This window comes from Mustela putorius, unplaced genomic scaffold (genome assembly GCF_011764305.1).
Source record: "Mustela putorius furo isolate JIRA1106 unplaced genomic scaffold, ASM1176430v1.1 tig00003911_pilon_pilon_pilon, whole genome shotgun sequence".
Classification (NCBI taxonomy): domain Eukaryota; kingdom Metazoa; phylum Chordata; class Mammalia; order Carnivora; family Mustelidae; genus Mustela; species Mustela putorius.
In genome coordinates, this window is record NW_025422058.1 from 4523058 (window position 1) to 4550394 (window position 27337).

A 27337-nucleotide genomic window follows, 5' to 3' on the forward strand; every position below is an offset into this window, starting at 1 on the left:
TGTTTTGTCAACTCCTCACAGATTTATTGTCTCTTTGTCTGAAAAGTATAAAAACTGCCTGCTTTGGTCATTTCTTTAAGTCTCAATTTCATTATTGGGCCTCTGTGTGCACATGCCTTCTCTCTTTCCCTATAGTCTGTCTTGTGTCAGTTTCATTCTTAAACCAGCAGGAAGACCACAAAGGGTAGAAGGAAAACGTTTTTCTCCTCTTTCTATATAGTCAATAATAACCCAACATTACTGCTTTTGTAATAGCTGTTTTAAGACAATGTTTTTTAAAAAAAAAAAAAGTATTCCTAAAGGCTTAGAGGCTTAGAGAACTGAAGCAATTTAGGTGTGCTAAGCTTAAGTGCCAGAAACAGACAAGAAAATGTCCTCATGTTATTTGCCTGAATAGTTATCTGTGGAATGGGCAAGGTAGGATGTGCATTAGAATTGTTTCAGTTCTTTAAAAACTTTTGAAAAGTTGAAGTTGAGTTTCTTGTTTCATTTTTACTTCATTTTTCCAGTTCAATATTGTTTTTCTTTCTGTGTGGGGAGAACGGGTCGATGAATTTTATATAGGGAAGAAATAGGAGTGATTACCTTATGCTCACTGCAAATGTATTTGTGTTTTTACTCCAAAACTGACTCCAACCTGCAGATTTAGATATATACATTTTGAGGGGAGCTAACTTTGAAAAGACACTCTAGATTAGAAAAACAACTAGATTTTGTGGTTGGAGAACTGCATTAGGCGTTAGAGGGTCTTGGTTTTCTTTTGAGTATTACAGTTGGCTGTGCAATTCAGAAAGGTTACAGGCATATTACGGTGGAGTGGAACCCAAGAAATATCTCAAACCAGACCTTTCCTTTCATTGATTTGGAGTTGATGACCAAAGACATTGCATGGAGAGCAAGGAATAAAATGGAAATTTCCTGATTACTGGGCTTATTCCTTTTCCGTTGTATTGGTATTTTAATTTTTTTCTCTATATATCTGTATATCTATGTATCTATATTATATATCTCTCTATAATATTGTAAATCAGTCTTGTCTTTTTAAATAATTGCAGGTTCCTTGAGAGTGAACATTACAGCACAATTGTTCCCCTCATAACATCTCTCTGGAATCTGAACTCTTGGTAGATGCTCTATAAAATATATTAAATAGAACACAGTTAAATGAAGCATTATACAACAGCTGTCTAAATCCGGGCCGGGTATTGGCTCTCTCTCTGAGCAGAAGCCCAGATGAATGAGTCCTCTTCCAGATCCCCGCCGGGATTTAGAGGCGCCGCAGAACTAGTCCAGGGTTAAGGCTCAGAGGCCGCTGCAAGGATTTCAGCACCGCCCTGCGGTGAGTAAACCTGCAGGGTAGCCCTCCAGTGCTGGGCCCCTTTGGCAGAGGAACGACCCTACAGAGCATGGGGCAGGAGGTGGTGTGGAAGGAACGAAAGATTTGGGCCAAGAATCTTCTCTTCCCTGGAACCGGGAGAGAGTTTGGCGGCCCAGCGTGGGGACGCCTGTTCCTAGGCAACCTGCAGCTGCCGGCCTGGGCTTTCTGGAGTCTACCGGGAACTGTGTCCTGTCTGGAGCTGCCTCAGGAGTTTCTCGGTAGAATTGCCCCAGTTGGTACCCTTTTCATCTTTCCCACTGTGGAACTGCTCTTTACCCAGCTTATTGGGTGAGTCAGGTTGGCTGTCCCCGTGTGTCCCACTCCAGTCCACGAATCTAAGATAGGAAGAGGGCGGAGCATCACCTGTACTTTGCAGGTGCCTTGATGTATAATCTTAACTTCGTGGGGAGTGATGTACAGACAATTACTATGGGATTAAGAATGATATCATGTTCATTCGGATACTTGGGTCTGTTATCAGCCGGGGCCCAAGATAAACTTGGTCCTCTCCTTGATTATGGGATGGATTGGATCAGTTTATTCTTCGCTTTCCTTTATGTTCTGATTTGGTATAACCATATTATAGCCGCTAATATCACTAACCAAGAGAGAAGTGGTGATAATTGCAATCGGAAGTAATCATCCTTAAAAAATGAGGGAAGTGGGTGATGAGTTCAGTTCTTTTTGGTAGCATCAAAGATAATACGGTAAGATTTGAATCTGTTTGTCAACAATATTCATACATGCTAAATGTAAAATCTCACCACTTGGCATCAGTTTGGGTGGAGACAGCCATTCAGAAGAGCTTTTCCCTGCTGCTACCACCTTCATTCCCAATATACCCCAACTGTATATTCTGTGCTATAAGGACAGACTTTGGTATGCATTCCAAAGATCCGCTCACATGCCATTTATTTGAAATTCTGATTCTTTTGCCACTATGTTTAGGTTTCTGGTGTTCTTGAGTCTCTGCATCTAATTCCTCTCTTATGATCTGTGCAAGCAAGGGTATAGTATTAGAAAGAGGTCTGAAACTGGTGTAAATTCATGCTCAATAATAATGGTAAATAATTTGGGAAAGTAAATGTCCCCATTTTGGGGTCTCAGATTCCTTAGTTTGAAAGTCAGAAGTTTGAGCTGTTTTTGTCTCTGCAGTTGTGGCCTAATTCTTTGACATAAGGTGTCAGTCACCTCACAGCTCTAATTCTATAGATCCTGGAGTGTTCCTCATGTGACAGTTGCCTTTTGATACTCCTGTTATATTGGAGTGAACCATTTGTATGCTACATAGTTCTGAAATAACTCACATTTGAGTTGACTGAATTTACTTACTTAACAAATATTTATTAAGTTTCTACTGTTTTCTATTCCTACTGGCTTTCTGTTAAGTGCTGAGATACAAGATGAGCAAAACCATAGTCCTTGCCTTTATGAGGCTTACAGTATAGTATGAAGGGTACTAGCTACCAGTCATTCTTTGAATGCCTTATCTATTGTTTGAGGACAGAATTTATATGTGGCTGTGGTCCTTTCATATTTAGGTTCAGAGGAAGGAAACGAAGAATATGTTTAAAATATGTACAGGTGGGGTGCCTGGGTGGCTCAGTGGGTTAAGCCTCTGCCTTCGGCTCAGGTCATGATCCCACATCAGGCTCTCTGCTCTGCAGGGAGCCTGCTTCCTCCTCTCTCTCTCTCTCTGCCGGCCTCTCTGCCTGCTTGTGATCTCTGTCTGTCAAATAAATAAATAAAATCTTTAAAAAAAAATCACTTTCTTTAAAACGCGTACAGGTATTTGACTATGCATTAATTTCTTTATTGGCTAAAATATTTATTAAGTATCTACTATATTAAGGACATGAGATACCAACCTTCGTGGACTTGATAGTTTATTAGGGACATGAAAAGAGTTAATTACAAGTGAAAAGTAATGACTGTCAAGCTTGGGGAAGTACAGGGACTAGGGGGTCCTGGAAAGAGGATTTAAATTTTGCTGTTTTGTTATTTGCAAATGAGTCATGGTTGTATAAAGTGACCTATAGTGATTTGAAATGGCTATTGTACTTTCTAAGGTGTAAATAATTGTGTGGTTGATGTGTGGAGACAATCACTTAGCCGATTGTTCAGTGTCCCTGTTTCAACTTGGGTTTGTTGGCTGCTAACCATCATGGCAAATACAACAGCTTTTGTGATGTGATTAAAGCAAACGACAACTTTCTCTCCCCCCAACCAAAGCAATAACAACTTCAAAAAGTTGCTTCTTTGTGAAAGATAACTCAGAAAAAAAGTCAAATTATTCTTAAATCCAGTAATTTGTGATGTTTTCAGAATAGTCTACTGTTGGTTGGTAAGTCTTCCTGACATTACTCTTGGAGTAGAAATCTAATCTTGGGGTAGGAGGTTTAGGGGAGGGGGCTATGGAAATGGGGTAGAGGGAGCCATACAGATACATTAGTGAAGAACTAGGATATCTTTCAGGATTTCATTGGGCCTGCAGTAAAACTACATTTTAATAGTAACAGTGATGGCTACCAGGTATTGAATAATCATGTTCTACTTAATACAGGAAGATGAGAAAGGTGCTAACATTAAACTCATTTAACATATTAGAAATATTGGCTCTGAAAGACTAAGTTTTTAACCAAGCGTACATTACAGGGAATGTCAAAAATTAGGATTTTAATGTCAGTCTATCTAACTCTATGCTGACACTGGGCCATGTTATCTTTCCTTAAAAATTAAGAAAAAAAAGTTTACTATTAAAATAAATCCAAGTCTAATAATAGAAAAAGAAAGTATGAATTGTTAAACAACATATCCTCAGTAATATAAGGTTGAAGTGTAAAGTAAAATCTTCAAAATTTGTATCACTGAGATATTCACCTGATTTTTGTCTTGTACATTTTGGTTCAAGTTGATTATTTTCAGCATTCTTTTACATGCATTTTTACCAGTTGCCTCATCATTTCTAATTGGACCATCCACTCTATTTTATTCTTTGTATCAGAGAATACTGCTTGCATAACACATTTTTACATTTGCTTACCCCGGCAAAATCAAAACTCATAAAGATTTAAGAAAAGAGTAATGAAAATAAGTTTACATCACTTTGTGGTAGGGAAGTACAGGCACTTGTTTCCTGTTACTGCTGTAAAAAATCACTACAAAGACAGTGGTCTGAAACAACATAAACTCATTATTTTACAGTTCTGGAGGCCAGAAGCACAAATGGCCAGGCTACAAATCAGGGGCTAAAATCAAGATGTCAGCAAGGCTGGTTTCTTCAGGAGGCTCCAGGGGAAAATTCATCCTTGGCCTCTTCTTACTTGCAGAAACCGCTCATGACGTCTTCCTCTCTTTTCAAAGCCAGCTTTCTCGTATCTTCATTCCTCTCTGACCTGCGCTTTCCTTCTTACATCTTCTCTTTCTTACTCTGATCGTCTTGTTCCTCCTTTTATAAGAACCCAGGTAATGACACTGGGCCTTCTAGATAATCCAGGATAATTTCCACACCTCAAAATCCTTTACGGAAATCACTTCTGAAGAATCCTCTTTGTCATGTAATGTAAACATATTCACAGGGTCCAGTGATTAGGACATGGACAGCTTCAGAGAAATCTATTCGGACTCGCATTTGCCTCCTAAGTGTTGTCCCACATAATGTAATTGCCCCACAAAAAGTTGATTTTGGTGAAAGAAGCAACAATGATTAACCACATGATTTCTTTCCATGAAGTAGTGTTATGGAGTTTGTATGACTTATTTAAAATTAGAGTAAGAGTTATCATTTTGTATGTTTTTACCTTTTTCCAAGTATAGTGCAGACGTAAACTTGAATGGATTTCGAGGTTAAAGGAATTGCTGCTTCTCTTACAAATCAAACTCAGCCATTCTCTGGAAGAAAGAAGCTGCTGCAAGTATGTGTGCTATATAATTTTCCTCTCATAGGATGATTAATTAAATAATTTTTTGACTCTTTTCTTCATGTTTTTATGACAACTTATACTCACAAATATTTAGGATCCATATTTTCTGGATTTAAAGATTTGAGTGGCCAAAACTGAAGATAATCATTATTGGAAAGTGGGTCATTACTTGAATTAGTTTTATTTTAAATAATCAAGCATGTTATTATTGTTTTCATATTCTTATTTAAAAAATTATCTATGTATATCTGCAGAAAAGAAAAGACATAAGGATAGTAGAAAGAAGAGAATATTAGTATATATTTTGTATTAGCTAGGTAGAAAGAGAATTAGAGCTTCTATCATTAAGACTTTTATTCTTCATAACCTTCATAATATCACCACTGTGTGTATATATATCATTGATTAAGTACAAAGTTATAGCTGCTTTGTTCCTGTTCCCACCACAGAATTGGGTATATATAAATTTTAGTTTAGAAATACATAAAAGTGATAAGTATTTCCTTGCCATTTAAAAAAATATATATTATTTATTTATTTATTAGAAGGAGAGAGAGAGAGAGAGAGGGTATGAGCAGAGGGGAGGAGTAGCAGAAGAGAGAGAAGCAGATGCTCCAGTGAGCAGGGAGCCTGATGTGGGGCTTGATCCCAGGACCCTGAGATCATGACCTGAGCAGCAGGTAGACACTTAGCTGTCTGAGCCACCCAGGTGCCCCATACTCAGCTTTTTAAATAAAGGGGCAGCTAGTAGATGTTTTTGGCTTTATGGGCTGTTTCTGTTGCAACCACTTAACTCAGCTGTTGTAATGAGAACACATAGACATTTCATAAATAAATAAATAAATAGTTGTGTTCCAATAAAACTTTATTTACAAAAACAGAACTAAGCCTTAGTTTGCTGACCTCTGGCCCAGGGATTTATAAGCTATAATTTATTTTTCTTCTGAATTGGCTAGTGTAGTTTTGTTGGAATTAGCTAAGAAAGGTAACTGTCATTCTGAAATAAGTAGGTCTGTGACTTCAAGACTGTCTTTTAGTCTGTTAAAACATTTTCTGGGAGATGATCATGGTGATGACTATGACTATGACAACTATAGTTATATTCTATTTAGGTTTTCTTCCTAATCTACCCTGATGTTTCCCAAATACAATTAAGAAAATCTTTGGGGCACCTCGGTGCCCCAAACAACTCAGGTTTGAACTACACAGGTCCACTTATATGTAGATTTTTTAAAATAAATACAGTATAGTACTGCAAACGTCTTTTCTCTTCCTTATGATTTTCTTAACATTTACTTTCTCTAGCGTACTGTACTGTAAGAACGCAGTGTATAGTACATATAACATACAAAATATGTGTCAATTGACTGTTTATGTTACCAGTCAACAGTAGACTAATAGTAGTTAAAGTTTTTGGGGAGCTAAAATTTATAAGTGGATTTTTGACTATATGGAGGAGGTAGCTGGCACCCTTAACCTCAGCATTGCTCAAGGGTCAAATTAATATATATATTCCAATTAACTGATCATTTCATGATTTTACATTTCTACATTTTTAACTTTTTATTGGGATAATATTTAAACTAATGCCATATATTAAAGCTCATACTGAATTGAATTTGTTTTCTCTTTTATGATCAGTTAGAATGATGAAGCTCAATCAATTTCTGTACTTGCTATCAGTACAACAGAAATGGCCAGTTAGACAACATTTCAGAAGTAAGGCAGAAGTGTTGATGCATGAATTGTTTAGTGGCCTTATTAACTTGAAGTTTTTCTATGACTTATATATATATTTATTGTATGGTATCTGAGCTCACTATAATTTTCCTATCTTTGCACAATTTTTTGGAAGTGAGACTGAACATCTACAAATGTATATGTATATATATGTCACTTCTTTGCTTAAGTCCTACAGTTCTCTCATTACCTTTAGGACACGGTCCAAGGTCTTTGACTTGTATTCTGTAACAGCTCTGACCACCATTACTTTCTCACACTCCCCATTTCAGCCCTTTCTAGCTGCTAACTCCTGGGTGTGGGCCAGTGCAGGATGAGTTGTTCCTCCGGGCTAAAGCAATTTTCTTCCCTCTGTCTTAATCTGGCTAACTCCTACTCATCCTTCGGAGTTCCATTTAAAGGTTACTTTTTTGTTGTTTTTGAAAATGCTTCCTCAATTTCCTAGACTTGTTGGGTAAAATGCTATATGTAGTTACTCTGGCATAACACATTTTTTTTTTTTCCACATTATTGTTTGAGTGAAAGTCTTCCCTAGCCGACAGCACCCTGAGGATAAAGATGATCTGTGTTGCTTATCATCCTATGTCTCAAGCACAGTAGTGAGAGGCTTAATAAATATTTCTTACGTGGCATTTACTGAGAAAATGGTAGTCAGCTTTCTTGCATTGACTCATTGCTTATCTTTTAAAGTATAAATAAAGGGTATATATGTACTGATCTTTTTTTTTTTTAATTAAAGCAAGGACAGACTCCAAGATCATGGGCAATCCAGAATCCTAGTCTACCTGTGTAAGTCACAGTTCTTCACACTTGAGCTGTTAAATGGGCAAATATTTATACTATATTAACAAGTAAAAAAAGAAAGCAAATTCTCAGATACCATACATTGATATGTAGTTATGATTGTGAACCATAGAAAACTGATGTGGATATGGATAGCCTGAAAATTGCCATGCCAAAATTAAAGTAGGTTAATAGGATTGAGGATAATAAAATACTTCTCTGTTTTGTATTTTATTTAATATTCTTACATTTTCCTGAAAAAGTTTAACTCCTGTTGTATTTGGAAAATTCAGTTAAATGAATTTATTAAATTTATTAAGCAATGTGTGAAATTTTGAATTTGATAACTGGGATAGCCAAAATGAATTTAATGGGAAATATCTGTGGCTTTGATCTTATCTTGATGGATATGACAATTTTACCAGTCTTCTTTTAAATGACTTTATATGCGGACTAGACTACATTAATTCATGTTTTATATTTTACATTTTTGACTTTTACGATTTGAAAGGCTATGACTTTTATATCCTTTCAAGTATTTTATACTATAGCGCTTATTAGAAAATAGAAGGTAAAATCCTAGTTCTTTGTTAGGCTTGGCCATCTGAAATTAGCATTTTTATCGATGAAAAATGGGCAAGTATCAGCCATTTCATGTGGTTCTACATAACAGATACCTGTGTGCTCATCTAGCCAAAGAATCAGGGTATGAGGTACGTGCAAGTTCTTGATGCAAGATACTCAGTATGTATTGACAATCAATTATGTGCTGGTAGATATTTAACAGCTGGTTTCCTGAAAGTGTGTTATAAGTTTATTTTAAATTTTACTTGTTAATTATGAATAAACAAATATATTTTAAGTTGGTTATAAATTTACTGATACAGAGGACATATGGTAAGCAATTTACAAATACTAACAAAATGTATAAACTCTTTTTTATAAATTCCACATAGCCAATTGATCCTCACAGAATGCTTTCTTTGTTTCTTGCTGAATTCTGGTATCTGTAGCCATCTGACGGTTTCAGTCTGTGAACTAGTGTAATTCCAATGTGAAAGTTGGTTGATTTTTTTAATTTATTGTAAAGTGATGTGAGTGATCTATTTGTTGACTTCTGTAATAGTTTAGGATCCTGGGACAATATTTCCTCAGTTTTTTGTTACCCACCATGTGACAGTTACAGATCCGATACAGTTTTAAGTCTAATCTGAATGATTAATGTTTTCTCCATGACTGTTTTAAGTCTAAGAGAGCAAAAAATAATAAATCAACTCCTAATTCATAGCATTTGCTAGTTTTTGAGTAAATGACCCACTGTGGCTGATTTCAAGCTATGTGTATAGTATCACTGAGCATGACTTGGAAAGAGAGACATACCATTATATTACCATACAAATACCATACATGTACATAACCTCTAGAACATAGACAATAGTGAAATATGGTAGAGTCATTAGGAAGTGATGAATTTGAGTATTTATTACCTTTGTTTTTAATATAACTTATTTATTTTTATTTTTTTTTATAATTTTATTTTTAATAATGCTTTGTTAACAAACAGCACAAAAACTGCTGCGTATTTAACAAAAGCCTTTCACAGCTTGTAGGTGCAGCACACCTTTGGCTTTAGTGTACCTTTTTATTTATTTTAAGATTTTATTTATTTATTTGTCAGAGAGAGAGAGAGAGAGAGAAAGAGCATGCACAAGCAGGCAGAGGGGCAAGCAAAGGGAGACAGGGAATCTGCAGGCTCCCCACTCAGCAAGGAGCCTGATCTGGGACTCGATTCCAGGATCCTGGAATCATGAACGCAAGGCAGATGCTTAACCGACTAAGCCACCCAGGCATCCTTAGTGTACCTTTTTATATGAGCTGTAGCATATACGATTTGCAACTATTAAAGCCTCATTTTAAAAAGTTATGGGATGCATATAGATTATTTCTTTCAGGGTTCCACGACTTGATTTGGGAAGCCTCGTTGACTCTGATGAAGAGGTAATTTTTACTTGGTATTTATTTACTAAAATAAACATTTGAACACACTATTGCATGTAGTGTGTAATAAGTATTCTTTAATTTTATTTTAGGATGATTTTTCACATATTCCACTTAGTACTGCGCATATTCATTTTAACCCACCAAATTCATCTTCTGCTCTTAGTTGGGTCACACCATGTCAGATATCACATACCCAGAATCATCTAAATGAACTGGTTAGTATTTATTTCTTACTACCAACTTTCAGAATTATAATGGGCATTTAAGCACTGTATTTAGTCCAGAAATTTCATTATGTTCAGTCCATGTTTTGTCCAGTTTAAGTATTTTATATATTAAGATCCCAAACAATCATGTTGGTGAAATAATTCTACTTCGTTTTACATTTTTTTCACATAGGAATAGTATTTTAAAAATGTCTTATACAATTAGTAAAGTACAGGTTTATCCTAATAGGAAATCCATGAATTTAAAAAATATGGTAGATTATTAGACCAGATCTGCTTGATTTTGTCTTTTGATTTTTGCTATTATTGATGTAGTTGTTTTGAACTCTTTTTGCTTCACAGTCTAAATTTTAAAGTAGAAAAGTGATTTCAGATGTTTCAATGACCCTGTTTTATTCCAAAACTGTCATCACTCTGTGATTGTCTTCTGGCTTTTGTTGAGAGATTTTTTTTAACATCATGAATTGCTGAAGTTATGCTTTTATTTAATGCTAATTAGGTATAAATTCATCATGAATATAGGAACAAACTCACCATAATAAATTTAATGGTTTTTCATAAGATTTGTCTCTGGAAATTAACTTATACTTTGAGCTACTGGTATGCTATGGAGTAACTATAAGTAACTATACTTATTCCAAACTATATCCTTGGGACAATATTTACACTTCAAAAAATATTTAGTGTTTTATTCTGTGTTATGAACACAAGTTCTGATCAGTATTCTATGAGGAGGGCTTGCTTTTCTGTCTTTGTTAGTCTTTCTTCTATAGCTGGTTCTATTTTTTTAAATGTGTGTGTGTGTGTGTTTGTGTGTGTGTGTGTGTTTGTGTGTGTGTGTGTGTGTGTTTGAGAGACAGAAAGTGTGTGTGCACGGGGTGCAAGGGAGGGGCAGAGGGAGAGGGAGAGAGACTCCTAAGCAGGCTTCACGCCTAGCACAGAGCCTGATGCAGGGCTTGATCTCAAGACCCTGAGATCATGACCTGAGTGGAAATCAAGACTCAGAGGCTTAACCAATTGAACTACCCAGGCACCCTTAGCTGGTTCTATTCATGCTCTCCTTGGTCTAATTTTGGATAAATTGCACCCTAGTCTGTATCATGCTACAGTTTTCACCCTGAAACTTCATTTTCTCCTCTAGGTTATGCTTAGATATTATCAACAGTTTTGAAGGGGCTGGCTTCATCCTCCTTTGGTGTGACTATCCCCCTTTGGGCCAATATATATGTCATTGCGTTTGCTTAGTACTCTTTTCAGATTTCACTTATCCATTGGCTTTGTTATCTTACTCCCATGGGAATGTGGTAGGGAACCAAATACTACCAGAATGTGATATATCTGAAATTCTACAAATGACAACCAGCACTTAGTGTTCTTGATCTCTAATTCCTTAAGTATTCTGGAAGAAATGTTTTTCTGGGGCAGGAATAGAAGGCTTATCTAAAACTCCCTAGAAAGAAAAGTTAATTTTTGTCTTCCCAAATTATTTTAGAACGAGGACTGATCTTTAGTAGGGAAACCAGGTGCAGGCTTCCTGCTTTTTAAGGCCACTGCCCATTCTGAGCAATTCCATCTGCTTTGATTGCTCAGTGACGCTATACCAGCTAAATGTTTTAAATATCACCTCTGGGGGTGTCTGGGTGACTCAGTCAGTTAAGCAGTTGCCTTGGGTTTAAGTCAAGATCCTGGGGTCCTGGGATTGAGCCCTGCATAGTGCTTCCTGCTGAGCAGGAAGCCTATTTTCCCTCTCCCTTTACCCCTCCCCCGGACTCGTGAGCATGCTCACTCTTGTCTCAAATCAATAAAATCTTTTTTTTTTTTTAAAGCCACATATCTTTGTATCCTGTCTTTCTTTCTCTCTTTCTTTCTTTCTTTCTTTCTTTCTTTTTAAAATGAACTACTTTTTAGAATGGTTTTAGGTTCATAGCAAAATTGAATGGAAAGTACAGATATATTCCTGCTCAGTGGAGAGCTTGTTTCTCCCTCTCACTCTGCTGTTCCCCCTGCTTATGCTCTCTCTCTCAGTCAAATAAATTAAAAAGAAAATAAATAAATATCAGTTCTGTTTAGCACATAGATCATAATGATCTATTTCTTAGGCATACATGTTAAGATAAATGATAAACCTATTAAATGTTAATAAGGAAAATTAATAATTATTTTGATTTTTCTGAGATATAACATACTTTTTTATTTTTATATCTAGGAGCAAGACATAATACCTGAAAACTTGCCAGAACCAACAAGCAAATATAAACTAAAATATCAGCAATATGAAACTGAAATGAAAGAGGGATATAAACAGTATAGTCAGAGAAATGCAGAAAAGACAAAATCAAAGATCACACAACAATCTCCAAGAAAAAAGATAGATGACAAGGTAATGTATGAGACTTTATAAAGTTCTGATGACATTTTATTTTTTTTTTAAGATTTTTTAATTTATTTATTTGACAGACAGAGATCACAAGTGGGCAGAGAGGCAGGCAGAGAGAGAGAGGAGGAAGCAGTCACCCTGCCAAGCAGAGAGCCCCATGTGGGGCTTGATCCCAGGACCCTGGGATCATGACCTGAGCTGAAGGCAGAGGCTTTAACCCACTGAGCCACCCAGGTGCCCCACGTTCTGATGAAATTTTAAAAAATTATATGTATTATAGAAATCTTTTTGTCTTGTATGTTTTGCTGTTAGTCATAGTAAGTATAGTAGCTATCATTTATTTCTGTGTGCTAGGGACTGTTATTTTAAATATTCTGCTTGCATTAACTAGTTTCTTCTTCTTCTTTTTTTTTTTAAAGATTTTATTTATTTATTTGTCAGAAAGAGAGAAAGTGAGACAGAGCACAAGCTGGGGGAGCAACAGATAGAGGGAGAAACAGGCTCCCTGCTGAGCGAGGAGCCTGGATTCTCTGGACTAGATCCTAGGACTCTGGGATCATGACCTGAACCAAAGGCAGACACTTAAATGGTTGAGCCACCCAGGCACCCTAACTAGTTTATTGTTAACAACAACTCTAAAAGTTTATTATTATCATTTTCAAATGTGAAAACTCTAGCCGTATGACCTAGTTATCTTCTCTGTGTAAGGAGTTTTCCATTTGACTTGGGATTGAAAATAAGGCAGTATTAAAAAGCTGTTTTTCATGTAGCTATCTTGAACTCTGTTTGTCTCACAGTCTAAATTTTAAAGTAGAAAAGTGATTTCAGATGTTTCAGTGACCCTGTTTTATTCCAAAACTATTGTCACTCCATGATTGTCTTCTGGCTCTTGTTGAGAGATATTTTTTAACATGAATTTCTAAAATTATGCTTTTACTTAATGTTAATTAGGTATAAATTCATCATGAATGTAAGAGCAAACTCACTATAATAAATTTAATGGCTTTTCATAAGCATATAGGAAAGATCACCCTTGAATTATAGAGTGAAAGGTTTAGAAACATATTTGTGATACCACTGGTCATAAAGGGGGAAAATAGTTCAATATAATTATTTAATGAATTTTTTTGTAAGAATAATGTATTTTCAGGGAAGTTTGCTGGTTGTATTTACTTAACTTTTTTTTTAATAGGTAAAAAGAACTGATTAACTTATAAGTAGTTATGGCATATAAGCTGTTTTATTTAATCTATGTATGAACCATCCTGAACTAACTCTATTACATGGTGTTCAGTGGAAGGAGTAACAAAGGTTATGGGATTATTTGGTCTCTTTTATGTTAAGACAGATTTCCCAGATCCAAACAGATGCACACAAGTATAATAATCTGATGTCTGTAATACCAGGCAGGATAATAATTTCATAGCCCTTTAGCATTTGGCCAGATAGCTGTAGGATCTATCATGTGATATTTAAGTCACTGTAATAATGTTGGAAAAAATAGAATGAAGATTTCTATAAGCTCATATTTTATTTGCTTCTGCAAAATGGTTTAAAGTATTTTTCTTTAAGTGAGAGTGTGCATGTATGCACACACAGGTGAGGGGCGGGGAGTGGGGAGAGATTCGTGGGCAGATGGTGGGGCAGAGATAGAGACAGAGAGAGAATCTGAAGTATTTTCCACATTCAGTGAGGAACAAGATGAGAGGCTTGATCTCACAATCCTGAGCTCATGACCCAGCTGGGAATCAAGAGTTGGATGATTAACTGACTGAGCCACCCAGGCACTTTAGTTTTTAAAAGTAAAACTGGTTTCCTTGGACATAGTTTCAAATGAAGGTATTTGTTTGTTTTTGGTTAAGGGAGGAACAAATATTGCTTGTGAAGCTTGCTATGTGATTGGTGACTACTTTATTGTATGAATAAAGGGTTTTATAGAAGCCAGCAGATTCACGTTTTCTTCTGAAAAAATTATGTTTTACTTGGTTTTTAAACATCTACATATGTAGATTTTAAAATGTATGTAATTATTACTTCATATGTCTTGATAGCTTTACAAAAAGGCCCTGGTTTCCATACATAATAATTTTGTACTTAACGGGTTCAAACAACTTATTTGATGTCTTTTTAGATATATACCATATGAAAATCAAAACTGCTGTATAAATGGGCTATTAGTAAATCCTATTACAATTACATTAGTTAATACTGGAATAGTAATCTTTGGAAATAGAATTGCTCCCTTATATAAGAAATTTAAGACCCTCTACAAAGCAGGGAACAACATGAAAATTGATTCTTTTTAGTAATTAAAAAGCTAAAGTTAAAAATATTTAGGATCTAGGACAATAACCAAAGGCTGTAACCCCCAACTAGTCAAGCTGATATATCACTCAACAGATAATCAATCAAACTGTAAAGTAAAAGTTCCTCACACTTGTCTGAATGGCAAATTTCCTTTGTTGAGTTTTCCATCCATTTAGTATAAAAAGCCAATGAATCTCTTATTGTCAAATTCTTACCTAAAATGTAAATTTATATTTTAAATAATGAAACATCTTTAAATAAAGCATGAAAGTCATGAAACTTTAATTTTGTAGAAAATACTAAGTCAGTGAATAAAACAGGCAAATATTTTTGCCCTCACAGAGTATATGTCATAATGGAAGGGCTTAGCGAGAAAAAAAATGAATGAATGAATGAATGAATCAGTCACACAAACCATTTAGTCTGACGGGTGGTGATAAATGCTATGGATGGAAGGGCACTGGGAAGACCAGGGCCCAAGTTGGGATTGCAATTTGTACAGGTTCCCCAGGAAAGATCTTTATCATTAGGTAGCATTTCAGCTCACATCTGAAAAGGGTAATGCACAAGCCACTCAGGATAAACTCTAAAGTGTCATGAAGTAGAAGGGGGCATGGAGTATTTAAGAAATACCAAGGAAGACAGTGTGGTCAGAGGAGGAAGAGCAAGGGAGAGATGGAGAGAGAGTTAAGAGTGGTGCTGGGAGGCGGATCTGCAAGATCTACATGTAGACTACATTGTAGACTACATGAGCACCTTGCCTTTTCCTCTGAGTCAGAAAGCTCCTTTGCTACATTGAGGATGGGTTTTACAGAGAAAAGGATGAAGTTGGAAGCAGAAAGATATTTGAGGAGGCTGTCACAATAATCCACATGAAGAATGAAGATGATGGCTTGGACCCCAGCATCAGACTTGGATAAGAAGTGGTCATGATGAGAAGCCAGACTCTGGAAAGGTTTTGAATATTTGAGAGTATTTGCTGAGAATATTTGCTGATGGATTGGTTGTAGGCTTAGGAGAAAGGGATGATGGAAGAGGACTCAAAGTTTTTTGGCCTGAGAAATTGGAAGTGTCGGGAAGACCAAAAGGAAGTCTGATTTGGGGAGATTAAATCTGACATACTGAGTGGAAATGTCATTGTTTAACCTGAAACAAAATAAAAATCTTTTGAAAGCGTCTTCCAACCAGAACATAGTGCAGACCTTTGCTTGTACTTAAACATATCTGTTAATAATAATAATATAATATAATATAATAATTATAATTATTAATTATATTAGTATAATTAATTATATTAATTATAATATAATAATAATAATCACAATAATCCACATGAAGAATGAAGATGATGGCTTGGACCCAAGCAGCAGACTTGGATAAGAAGTGGTCATGATGAGAAGCCAGACTCTGGAAAGGTTTTGAATATCTGAGAGTATTTGCTGAGAATATTTGCTGATGGATTGGTTGTAGGCTTAGGAGAAAGGGATGATGGAGGAGGACTCAAAGGTTTTAATTAATCTAAGGATTAATTAATCTGCTTAATTTACCTCATATAATGCTAAACATTTTTTGGTGACTGTTAAAATAAAAAATTATTTAGGAAAAAATATATTAGGAGGTAGATAAATAAAATTATAAAATATCTTCATAAATTGATTTCCCAATATAAATACATTTTTTAAAAAAAGATTTTATTTCTTATTTGACAGAGACAGAGAGAGCACAAGCAGAGTGAGCGGGACAGAGAGAAGCAGGCTCCCTGTTGGGCAGGGAGCCCGAAGTGGGGCTCGATCCCAGGACTCTGGGATCATAACCTGAGTCAAAGGCAGACTCTTAACCAACTGAGCTACGCAAGTGCCCCTCAATAGTTAAAACTTATACAAGATGCATTATTTGCTCATTGAATGAGTATTTATCTAGTGCTCACTATGTGTGGTCCTGTTCTGGGATCAGCTATTTTGTAATAAAAATGACAGACAAGGTTCCTTCCCTCATGGAGCTTATAGCAGTAGAGGCAGGCAACAATTCATAAACAAATGTATAATAAAATTTCATGTAGCAATCAAAGGTCACGAAGACAGAGTAGAGTATGAATATGGAATGTGACCTTTTAAAAAAGCTCTAAAGTAAGAATAAACCCTGGAGGAAAAACTCTTGAAATCCATTAAGTTTTTAGCAGTTGCTATCCTGCCAGGGCATTTTTGTTGTTGTTAAAAGAATGTAAGTACACCTTATATTCAGAGAAAATTTTTGTGTTTATCTTTAGGATCTCAAAGGATCCTTTACCTCAAAGGATACATCCATCTTTTAGTACCTCTGAATTTCATTTTACAAAGGAGTGAACATGCCTATTTTTATTATCTTTACAAAGACTCAAATGGGCAATAATAGTTATGATTGTTGCTACCTTTTTATCTAATGCTTATTATATGTCAGATACTTTTATAAGTGTTGGGCATTTCATCTGTGTGTGTGTGTGTGTGAAGTAGTTACTATTATTAATTCCCCTTTTAATTCCCATTATCATGGGTAAACTGAGGCATAGTACAGTCATCTAGCTAGAAGGTGGAAGAACTGCCTTCAAATAGACAATCTGATTATCAGAGCCTGTACTGTTATACACAAATAACTTGTTAGGTGTTATGTATTTGTTATGTATACATTGTTGTACACTATTGAAGTGTTCAGAGGTTATTTAATACACTATTTTGTTAAAAACAAATATGCTAAATATGTGAACTAAGTATAAACTCTCAAGAATTCATTTGTTGCTTTCACTTACAGTGTATTCAAGGTGAAGAATCCATCGTGGGTGCTCTTACCACTCTGGATAAGAAAGCCCTCTTACAACATGGCTATGCAGACATCCGTTACAATGCACAAAGTAGTATGAAAAAATCTGATGCTGTAAGTTAACCGGAACTTTACTTACTTGTTAAGCCATTAGGATAATTTACCCTCAAAGATTCTGTAGACTTAAATTGAATAAATAATTGCAACAATTGAATTTGGACTGTGGTGGATGTTCACTAATGTGTAAATTGAGTCCTCATTTTTCCAAAGGTTGATGTTTGGTATATTTACTGTGGAGAAATAGTCTTGAATCTTTGAGAGTTTATAAAAATTTAGTTTATACTATTAAATGTTAATTGGCTGCTATTTTTGTCAGTGGGTTTATTTAACATCACCCCTACCCCTAAAGTAACAGTTATTTTTTGAAAGTGATAAGCTAATAAAACTAGGGAAGCTTTAGCAAATTAAGGGAAAGAGGAAGAATTTTTTTTTTTTTTAGAAAAAGGAAAGCAATACTCTAGATTCTTAATGTTAGCTTTAAATTGTGTATTTTACAAAATCAACTAGATTCTTGGATGAGTATCACTTAGGCCAGATCTGGTACAAATAGAAAATTACATTTCTATAGCATCCTGGAGCAATCAGACTAAACTGCTTCAAGTTGGAGTCCACTGCTCACCCCAGACATCCCCAGATGATTAAGATCTTAGACATATTTGTAATGGATTGTTGAAATGCCAGTGTGTAGTGGCTCAAAAGTTGGGAAACCTTGGTTTAGATAGCCAATAATAATAAAGCATTATGGTTTTAGATGGCTATATTATCAATATCACTGAGAGGAAAGTCAATATATATTTTATTTGGATTACATTCATCCAGAATTAATATGTTCTCAGTTGACAGCAATGTGTAGTCAGTATCTGGATTATGGACTGGTTTTCTGTGGATAACTCAGGTTGCTAATTTGTTCTAGTTTTTGTACTGCAACAACATAAACATTGTTTTCTATGTCTATTATTATTTAGATATTTAAGTTTAATAGAATAAGGAATATTACCAGGATTACACTAAAATTTTAAAAGCTACTTTATAAGGCAAAATTGTCTCCCAAATAAGGCTTATTTTGATATGTCCCTGAAGATATACTTGAAATGGATGTTATTGATACTTAAGGCCCATTGGGTAATGTTCTTGGTGTCATCCAAAGCCAGCTGGGTGTTAGTGGATTTCTTCTACTTACGATCACTTTCATTCACTAAATTCAGCATCAAGTATTTCCCTTTATTGTGGTAGCACATATTTATCTTTTTTTTTTCCTCAAGGACATGTTTATGTGAGTAAACTTTCAATGCATTTGAAATTAGTCCTGATTAATTTTTTAAATCTAGGTGGAAACTTTTTACTTTAATTTTTAACTACTTAATTGAACACCAGAAGTAGTGAAACTTTGGTTTTCATATCTATCTCTTCTAGTTTGTTGTCATTTTTCAACATTATTAGATTCTTTGTGTTAGTGTGACTTCTGTTTCTAATCTGCTTTATGTTTACACAGACCTCAAAATCAATGTTCCTGAGGGTGGTTCTAACCTTTCCTGCAGTAAGCCACCATAAATGTCAACCCTTAAGGTGGGCTTTCTGCATGGGCTCTCTATTCATTAATCTTACCTCTTCTGCTAGCTTCTGGGTTTTACATCTATGTTCTGGCTGAACTTTTCTGTATATAATTTCATATTTTAGTCAGTGTTCACCTTCATCACCCTTAGACATAAAACACACTTTGCTGTGCCTATAAGTTACCATGTGCTTTTAAACTTTTTAATTGCTGTTTTAAATTTATTACTAAACAAAAAATGTTATAAATTGTCATGAGCTTAGACAACATCAGATGGAGTTATATGTTAAATGATGTGAACTATATTTATATGGGGCATGTTTGGATGTGTAAACTGTATCTTAATTTCTGCTACCCACCCCCACCTCCAGAAAAGCCAAATTCAATTACAGACTAGCCTTTAAATAATTGCACCCAAATTTCCAGGTTTCTTAGGAGTTTCTATGATACGCCTTTAGTCATTCTTACTTGAATGTTGTGTCCATTTTGAAGAGTGCGGTCCTTAAGGTTACAAAGCCTCTATCATTCGCTACATTATTGTACTTGATTTCATTTACTGGAGTGATCAATGGAGATGACAGTAATTTACAATGTAAAAACAGAGCAAGCTTTATTTTGACCATTTAATTTTTTAACATCTTTTATTTACTATTCAAAAGAAACATTTGAGTAAATATAGTTATATTACGATCTAATTGGAATTAAATGATTACTAATATTTCAATTTGATGTAACCTAAAATGTATTAAGATTATTTTCAAATGAGTTGGAAAAGCAAAAACCAGTGTGAAGATAATTTAATCAAACCAGTAATTGAGAAAAGTTGATCAATGGATATTATGCTTAGAAAATATTATCCTTTTAATGATGGGAGGCTTTTGAAAGATTTTTATTTTTAGTTTTTGATAAAGGGTTGAAGGATTACAATTCAATTTTTGCTTCATCTCCTATGAACAATTTTAGAACAAACTCTTTTTTTTGTCACTGTTGGTATTCTTCTTGGAGCATGTAAAAGTGCCTCTTACAAGGCATCTGTCAGGGAGGGGATATCACGGTCTCCTCCTCCTCTGTTCTGGCTTCATGAAATTCAGAGGCAGTGCATGGAAATCTCTGATGATTTCTACTGAAATTGAAGTGCATTATTTTTATGAAATAAATCATTGTATTTTCTGATTAAATAATTGGAATTTGTTTTTATTAATGATGATATAGTAATCTCTATTTAAGAAGAAAGTTGGAAATTTAAGTATATTTTAGGGTCCTTGTGTTAACTACAGTGTTGTTCTGTTTTATGGATAATGAAATTTTTAAAATTTTCTCTTCTCAGGAAATGGTGGCTGCACAGAGGAAGAAACAGACTGTGGCAGAGCAAGTGATGATAGACCACTTATCTAGGTGAGAGTTAGTAGTAATGAGTGAAAGAAACCATTCAGAAAGTTTTCATTACATTTTTTTTTTAATCTTTAGTCAATCAACAGGTGGCTAACTCCAAGGTTCCCACATATTCTCCGTTCACTACACTCACAATATTGTAGAGGTGGGTTTTTGCAGCATTCCTAGGCCAGTGGAAAGACCCAATGGTTATCTTTGTTAAGTATTTTTCTCTAAATAACTTAAGAATTTACTTTATGACAACTTAATGGCCATTTCAAAAAAATAATATGCCTAGATTAAAAGAAAAATATTTTTACTTCATTCTTAAATAGCCACAGTTGCTTGTATGCACCTTCTGGGGCATGGCACAATCTCTCCAACCTTAGAATTGTTGAGGATGCTGTCACTTCACTTTCAGTTCCACATGGCACTTGCTGTTCATCATGGCAACTGTAGAAGAATCGGTCCAGCAAACATTTAACCTCACTGAAAGAGTGTAGCATGATATCTTGGTGAAACTGTGAATTACTTTAAGCTAATAGTTATGTAGTCTCCAACAAATATCAGGTCTCACTGTATTGCCCTCAAAAATTAAAAATATCCCACATAGTCCCTGTGAGTTCCCTGTGGCATCCTGGAGTGACGTGGTGCACAGTTTGGGAACTGTGGGACTGTTAAAAATTTAAAACTTAATCTGAAGTCTCATAACTCTTAGGAAACTGGGAAAAGGATAATTACCTGCTGTGCTAAAAATTGCATGATAATATGTAAATATTGTAGGATTTCAGAGAAAGGCTGGAATAGTCTAGAAAGTCTTTAAGGAAGAAGTAAGACTTATGGTTAGCTGTGAAAAAAATTATTTAGGTGGCAGAAAGGTATTCTACATGCATGTTTTTCAGCAACTGTCTTGAAATAATTAATTATACTTACAATCTTTAATGTTCCTCTTCTGTTATCCCTTGAACTCATTTTGTTGATATTTTTACCCTCACTGTGCCACTGCAGTATGTCCTTATAAGATAACTCATCATGGCATCCACATTGCCCAACTAAAGGTGATTTCTCCGTTCTCATTTACTTGACCCATCAGCAGTATCTCTCTCTTTTATTGAAAACTTTCTCCTCTTTGAAGTACTTTCTTTTTTCCCATTGGCTTCCTACACACAACACTTAGCTGCTTTTCCTCCTCTGCTCCTTCTCAATCTCTATTCCTGGTTCCTTTCATTACGTGGGAGTACCCTGGGCTCCATTCTTAGACTTTTCTACACTGACTTTCTAAGTGATCTCATCTAGTATCATGCCTTTAAAAAGCATTCAGGGACACCTGGGTGGCTCAGTGGGTTAAAGCCTCTGCCTTCAGCTCAGGTCATGATCCCAGGGTCCTGGGATCAAGCCCCACATCGGGCTCTCAGCTCAGCAGGGAGCCTGCTTCCCTCTCTCTCTCTGCCTGCCTCTCTGCCTACTTGTGATCTCTCTCTGTCAAATAAATAAATAAAATCTTAAAAAAAAAAAAAAAGCATTCATACATTGATGCTTCCTTGATTTGAGGTACCAACATCACGTTTGCCAATCTGGGCTCCTGGAAGTTCTTTCACTCCTTCCCCCATGACCAAATCCTCTTTGATTTTCCTCCAACGTAGTTCCATTCTTTAGGTTTTTCAGACCTAAAATCTTGGTGATGCTTTTGATGCCTCTCTTTTTCTCAAATCCCTTATTCAGTTTTCAGCAGTCACTCTCAGTTCTACCATCAAAACAAATTTACTCCTTCTGCTGCCATCATCCCTGTTCACAACATCATCTTCTTTCTCCTGGATTATTTCAGTCACTTTCTAACTGGACTCATTGTGTTTGCACTTGCCCTTCATTGCTCTATTCTTAACCCAGTGGCCAGAGTATGTCTATTAAAAAGTGAGGCAGATCAAACCCTCCAGTAATTTCCTATCTTAGAGTAAAATCTGTGTATTGGTTATGTATTATGACAAAACCTAGTAGCTTAAAACTACAGTGAATAAACAGAACTTGTGTATCTTCAGATCAACTGTCCAGGCTAGGCTTAGCCAATTGGCTCTTGCTTTTTAATTTGGCCAGTTATATATGAACAAAACAGTGGTCTCCATTCTGAGCTTAGGCCTTAAGAAGCCTTATATGTTTCCACTTACCTTTTGAGCTTTTGCCATATTTGTGAGAAGAACACAGCCTGGTTACCCCACTGACCTAAAGAAGAACATGACTCTGCAACTGCAGCTGGGTCACTTAGTCAAGATTGTGCTAGATGAGCAGATCCCCAGCCAACCCACACTTACATGAGTTAGTCTAGTTACCATCAGTAGAGCCATCCAGCTATATACAATTGGGCAAAGCAAGTCAAATGGCTAAGCTCAAAACGAGAGCATGGGAAGTTGGTACTGCACACCTATAATGAGGCCATGGCAAGGATGTAGATCAGGAGTGCTAAAAATTATGGTCAATAATATAGCTTGCCCAAGCCCTACATCATCTGTCCACCATTAGAACTTGGACTGCTCTTCCTACTTCTCTCTTTGGCTGTTCTGCTCCAGCCATTCAGCTTCCTTCCTGTTCTGTAACATACCAGGTTCACTCCTGTGTTAGGTGCTCTGCATATGTTTTCCCCACTGCTTGGAATGCTCTCCCCCGCCAGAAATCCATATGGTTGCTTACCTACTTTGTTTCATGTCTTCATTCAGGAGTCACCAGCACAGTGTCTATTTGTTTAAAGAATAATAAGAGAGAGACTTGGAGCTCAGAGTTCCCTCAAAAATTTCGATCTATCTTTAGATAACACTTACAGAAAAAGAGTTTGATAGGAATATTCACTTTTTTGTGGCCAGCATTTTTTATTTGTTAAATGTATTCATTCAGTATCTGGAAAATGTGTAATTCTGACAGTAGTGTGAATTCGTATTTGTGGATGAGCTTTTCCAGTTGCCTATAAATATGTGAATGCTAGAGTAGTGCATTATCATACTGAGTTCTCAGATTTTGTGTTCTCCTATATAGGGCTGTAATCAGTGATCCAGAACAAAACCTACCCACTGAGAGACCAGAAAGCACTCCTATCTTTCCAGATTCAAAGACTGCGCCTCTTCGGTTTAGGAAAAGAACACTACATGAAACTAAGTAAGAAAGTTTTACTTATATCAAATGAAGATACCCTATGTTACACATGAATTTTTTAAAAATGTACTTTTATGTCTAACTGAAAAGAGATTTTTGGCTCGTTTTTGTCGTTTTTGTCTTTTTTTTTTTTTTCTATATAAAGGAAAGTGGAGTTTTTGGAGTTCAGATTCCAGTTTTGCCACTTGAAGTCATAGGGTAAACTTTACCCTCCAGCTTTTTTGTTAGTAATTTAGGAATAACAGTTATGACCTAGGAGATAATGTATGTGAAAATACAGATATAGTAACTGAGACAATTATACATACTGAATCCAATCATGTATTCAAAATTATTATTGCCTACAAGTTATTATTATTATTATTTTGCCTTTTACTTTGTAACTTATAAAATCTTTGGACTTTCACAGTTTTGGGGTGCAGTCCCCCTAAATTTCTCAACAACTTTACTGGCAGTTGATGGCTAGCCTCAGCATTAAAAGACATAGACAATCGACCAGTTTCTGCAGCAATTCTTTCATATTTTCAGACTGCTGTAAATGCCAAAAAGTTCTTAGAACTGTTATTTTTTTGGTCTCATTCTTGTTTTCCGGAAAACTATTTCCATATCTTTAAATATTCAAAGATATCATGTATCAATTTCCTATGGTTGCTGCAACAAATTACCACAAACAATATTTAAAACAACACAAATTTATTCTCTTACAGTTCTGGAGGTCAGATGCCTAAAATCAAGGTGTTCACAAGGCTGCATTCCTTCTGGAGGCCTCAGGGGAGAATCTATTTCCTTGCCTCTTTCAACTTCTAGAGGCTTTTTTTATTCCTTGGCTCATGGCCCCTCCCTGCGTGTTCAAACCCAGCAACAGCTGTGTTTTATCACTCTGATCCTTTTTTTTTTTTTTTAAAGATTTTATTTATTTATTTGAGAGGGAGTGGGAGAGCGAAAGCATGAGCAGAGGGAGAATCAGGGGTATTTCAGAGATGATGGGACTTTAAAGGTCATTGGAGTCAAATTTCTACCAAAATCTTGAATCACTTCTATAACATATTTGATTACTGGTTGTCCAACTTCTTCAACTTTCTCAGTGAATGGAAACCTACTCTCACTAAGCCCCTCCTTTTTTTTTTTTTTTGTTAAAGATTTTATTTATTTATTTGTCAGACAGAGTGAGAGAGAAGAGAGAGAGCATAAGCAGGGGGAACGGCAGGCAGAGGGAGAAGCAAACCCTCCACTGAGCAGGGAGCCCATCACAGGGCTCTATCTTAGGATCTTGTGATCATGACCTGAGCCAAAGCCAGACACTTTACTGAACCACCCAGGCACCGCTCTGATGTTCTTCTTCTGTAGTCAACATATCCCTCTGCTTTCTTCTCATAAAGACCCTCGCAATTGCTTTGAATCCAGCTGGATAATTCCAGATAATCTCCTCATCTCAAGGTCTTGAATTACATATGCAAAGTTTCTTTTACTGTACCATGTAATTGTAACATATTTACATGTCCTGAGGTGTAGGATATGAACAACTCTAGACTGTTATCATTTAGCTAACACATCTAAATGTCTCTTTTTAAAGTAAGCTTTTACTGAAATAAAATATATGATCACAAAGTGTAAACATTTTAAGTGTACAGCATAGGTATGTCCACAAACTGAATGATACTCACATACCTAGTCCCTGGATCAAGAAATAGAGCATTACTAGTACCTCAACGACTTCCCTGTGCTGCCTCCCACTTACTGTCCACTTCCTCTACCACATCAGCTTAGCCCTTCTGTCCTGATAGCATGGATGGTAACTGCCTTGTTATAAACTTACTGAAATCACATCACAAAATTTGGACGCTAGGTATCTGACTTCTTTCAACATGTTTATGAGTTTATCCCTATCATTTGTCTTTGTCTTTTATACTCATTGCCGTACAGTATTTCATGGTATAAATATAGAAGTTTATTCACAGAAGTTGATGAACATTTGGCCTTGTAAGAATGATGCTTCCATGAGGGGCGCCTGGGTGGCTCAGTGGATTAAAGCTTCTGCCTTCGGCTTAGGTCACGATCCTGGGGTCCTGAGATCGAGCCCTGCATCAGGCTCTCTGCTCTCTCTGTTTGGCAGGGATCCTGCTTCCTCCTCTCTCTCTCTCTGCCTGCCCCTCTACCTACTTGTAATCTCTGTCTGTCAAATAAATAAATAAATAAAATCTTAAGGGGAAAAAAAAAAAAGAATGATGCTTCCATGAACTTTGGTGCATGTTTTTTGGTGAACACATGTACTCATTTCTGCTCAGGACATACTTAGAAGTAGAATCGCTGAACCATTTAGTATGCATATGTTCAGCTTTAAAAAATACTGCCAAATGGTTTTCAAAGTGGTTGCTGCAAATTAGCATTCCCACCAGGAGCAGTAAAATTCATATTTTGGTCTTTATCTTGTCTGATTCTTATTCTCGTATTGGTTGAAAGCTGCAGTAGAGAGAAGTGTTTGATACTACTTACTGGATACCCAAAACACTCACACAGAGCTTTCCATTTATAATATAAATGTCTTCTTTACTTCTTTTATCTTTTCAAGGAGACTGTAGGCTCCTTGAAGCTATTACTTCAACCTATCACTGGTAAATTGAATTCTATTCACCTTTGAGAAGCAATATAACGTAATGGTTATGAGCAAAATTGGGCTCTGTCATGCTCTAATTATATGACTCTGTAAAATTTATTTGTAAGATGGGATAATAGTACTTACTTCATGGAGTTACTGCAAGCATTGTGTGAACCAACATGCATTTAAGTGATTTTAATAATGACTAGTGTCTAGGGAGTTCTTAATAAATGGTAGCTGTTATTATTGCTGTTATTTTCTTGGCATTTAAAGTTTTCTCAGGCATTTAGTGAGCATTCAATAAATACATTAATACTAATGGATTAAATTGAGTTGAGAAGACAAGTCTCTCATGGCTCCCCTCTGTGTTCACAGACTCCTTTGGTCCACAGGCTCTCGTTGTCTGTATCTTGCTTATTTTTCAGAGACCTTGATTTTAGAGGTATTGCTTTTCAAGATCCCAGTGACCCACACACTTACTTACTATTTACGTTATTACAGTTTCATTATACCTGCAGCTTTATTGAAGTGCCATAAAATTATTTGGGAAGGAACGTAAAGATACATCGGCAATTCTTCAGATTTCTTACTATAAAGGAGTTTCCTAGTAATAGGATGTTGAAGTGTGGACATTTGGGTTTTACTTCATATTATTAAACAGAATTTTAGGACTGGCAATCTCTGTGAGATCATTCAGTGCCATCTGAAGGCCATAAAGATTGCACAGCTGATTTGAGGTCTTTATAGCTAGACTTATTCGAGGCTAGAACCTCATCTAGTGCCTTTTACACCGTTCTGTTATATTGGTAAGGTGTGTTTTCAGCTACCCATGACTGAAAACTTGAGTGATAGTGACTTAAACAAGTCGGGATTTGTTTTCCTGTAAAACCAGCTGCCTGGAGGTAGCATTGGTTTTAGTTCAGTGGTTCAGTGATGACACAGCTCTGAGCTGTCTTCCTCAAGATCTTATTGGCCTTTCTGACGTGGGTTGCCTGATGGCCACAGTGGCTCTGAGCATCATATCCCCGCCATGTTCACAGTCAAGAACTATTCCCGTGCCACTCTTTTATCAGGACAAAAGAAAGTCTTCC

General features: G+C 35.9%; 1 protein-coding gene across 16 annotated transcripts in view; it reads left to right on the forward strand.

The window, feature by feature from the left end:
• The first annotated feature begins 1186 nt into the window (after positions 1-1186).
• CAPS2 (calcyphosine 2) overlaps positions 1187-27337 on the forward strand; it is a 49405-nt gene continuing 23254 nt past the window's right edge. For 4 of the 16 annotated variants that reach the window (XR_006603322.1, XM_004752391.3, XM_004752392.3 and 1 more), the window contains exons 1-7: positions 1346-1666; positions 9777-9822; positions 9915-10040; positions 12259-12432; positions 17521-17643; positions 20469-20536; positions 23534-23653. Coding sequence is in view for 15 of the 16 variants with exons in the window: in XM_004752391.3 (XP_004752448.1) it covers positions 1407-1666; positions 9777-9822; positions 9915-10040; positions 12259-12432; positions 17521-17643; positions 20469-20536; positions 23534-23653 (917 nt within the window). In the remaining variant the exon portion in view is untranslated. The other 12 variants (XM_013056032.2, XM_004752394.3, XM_013056031.2 and 9 more) reach the window with 12 other exon arrangements.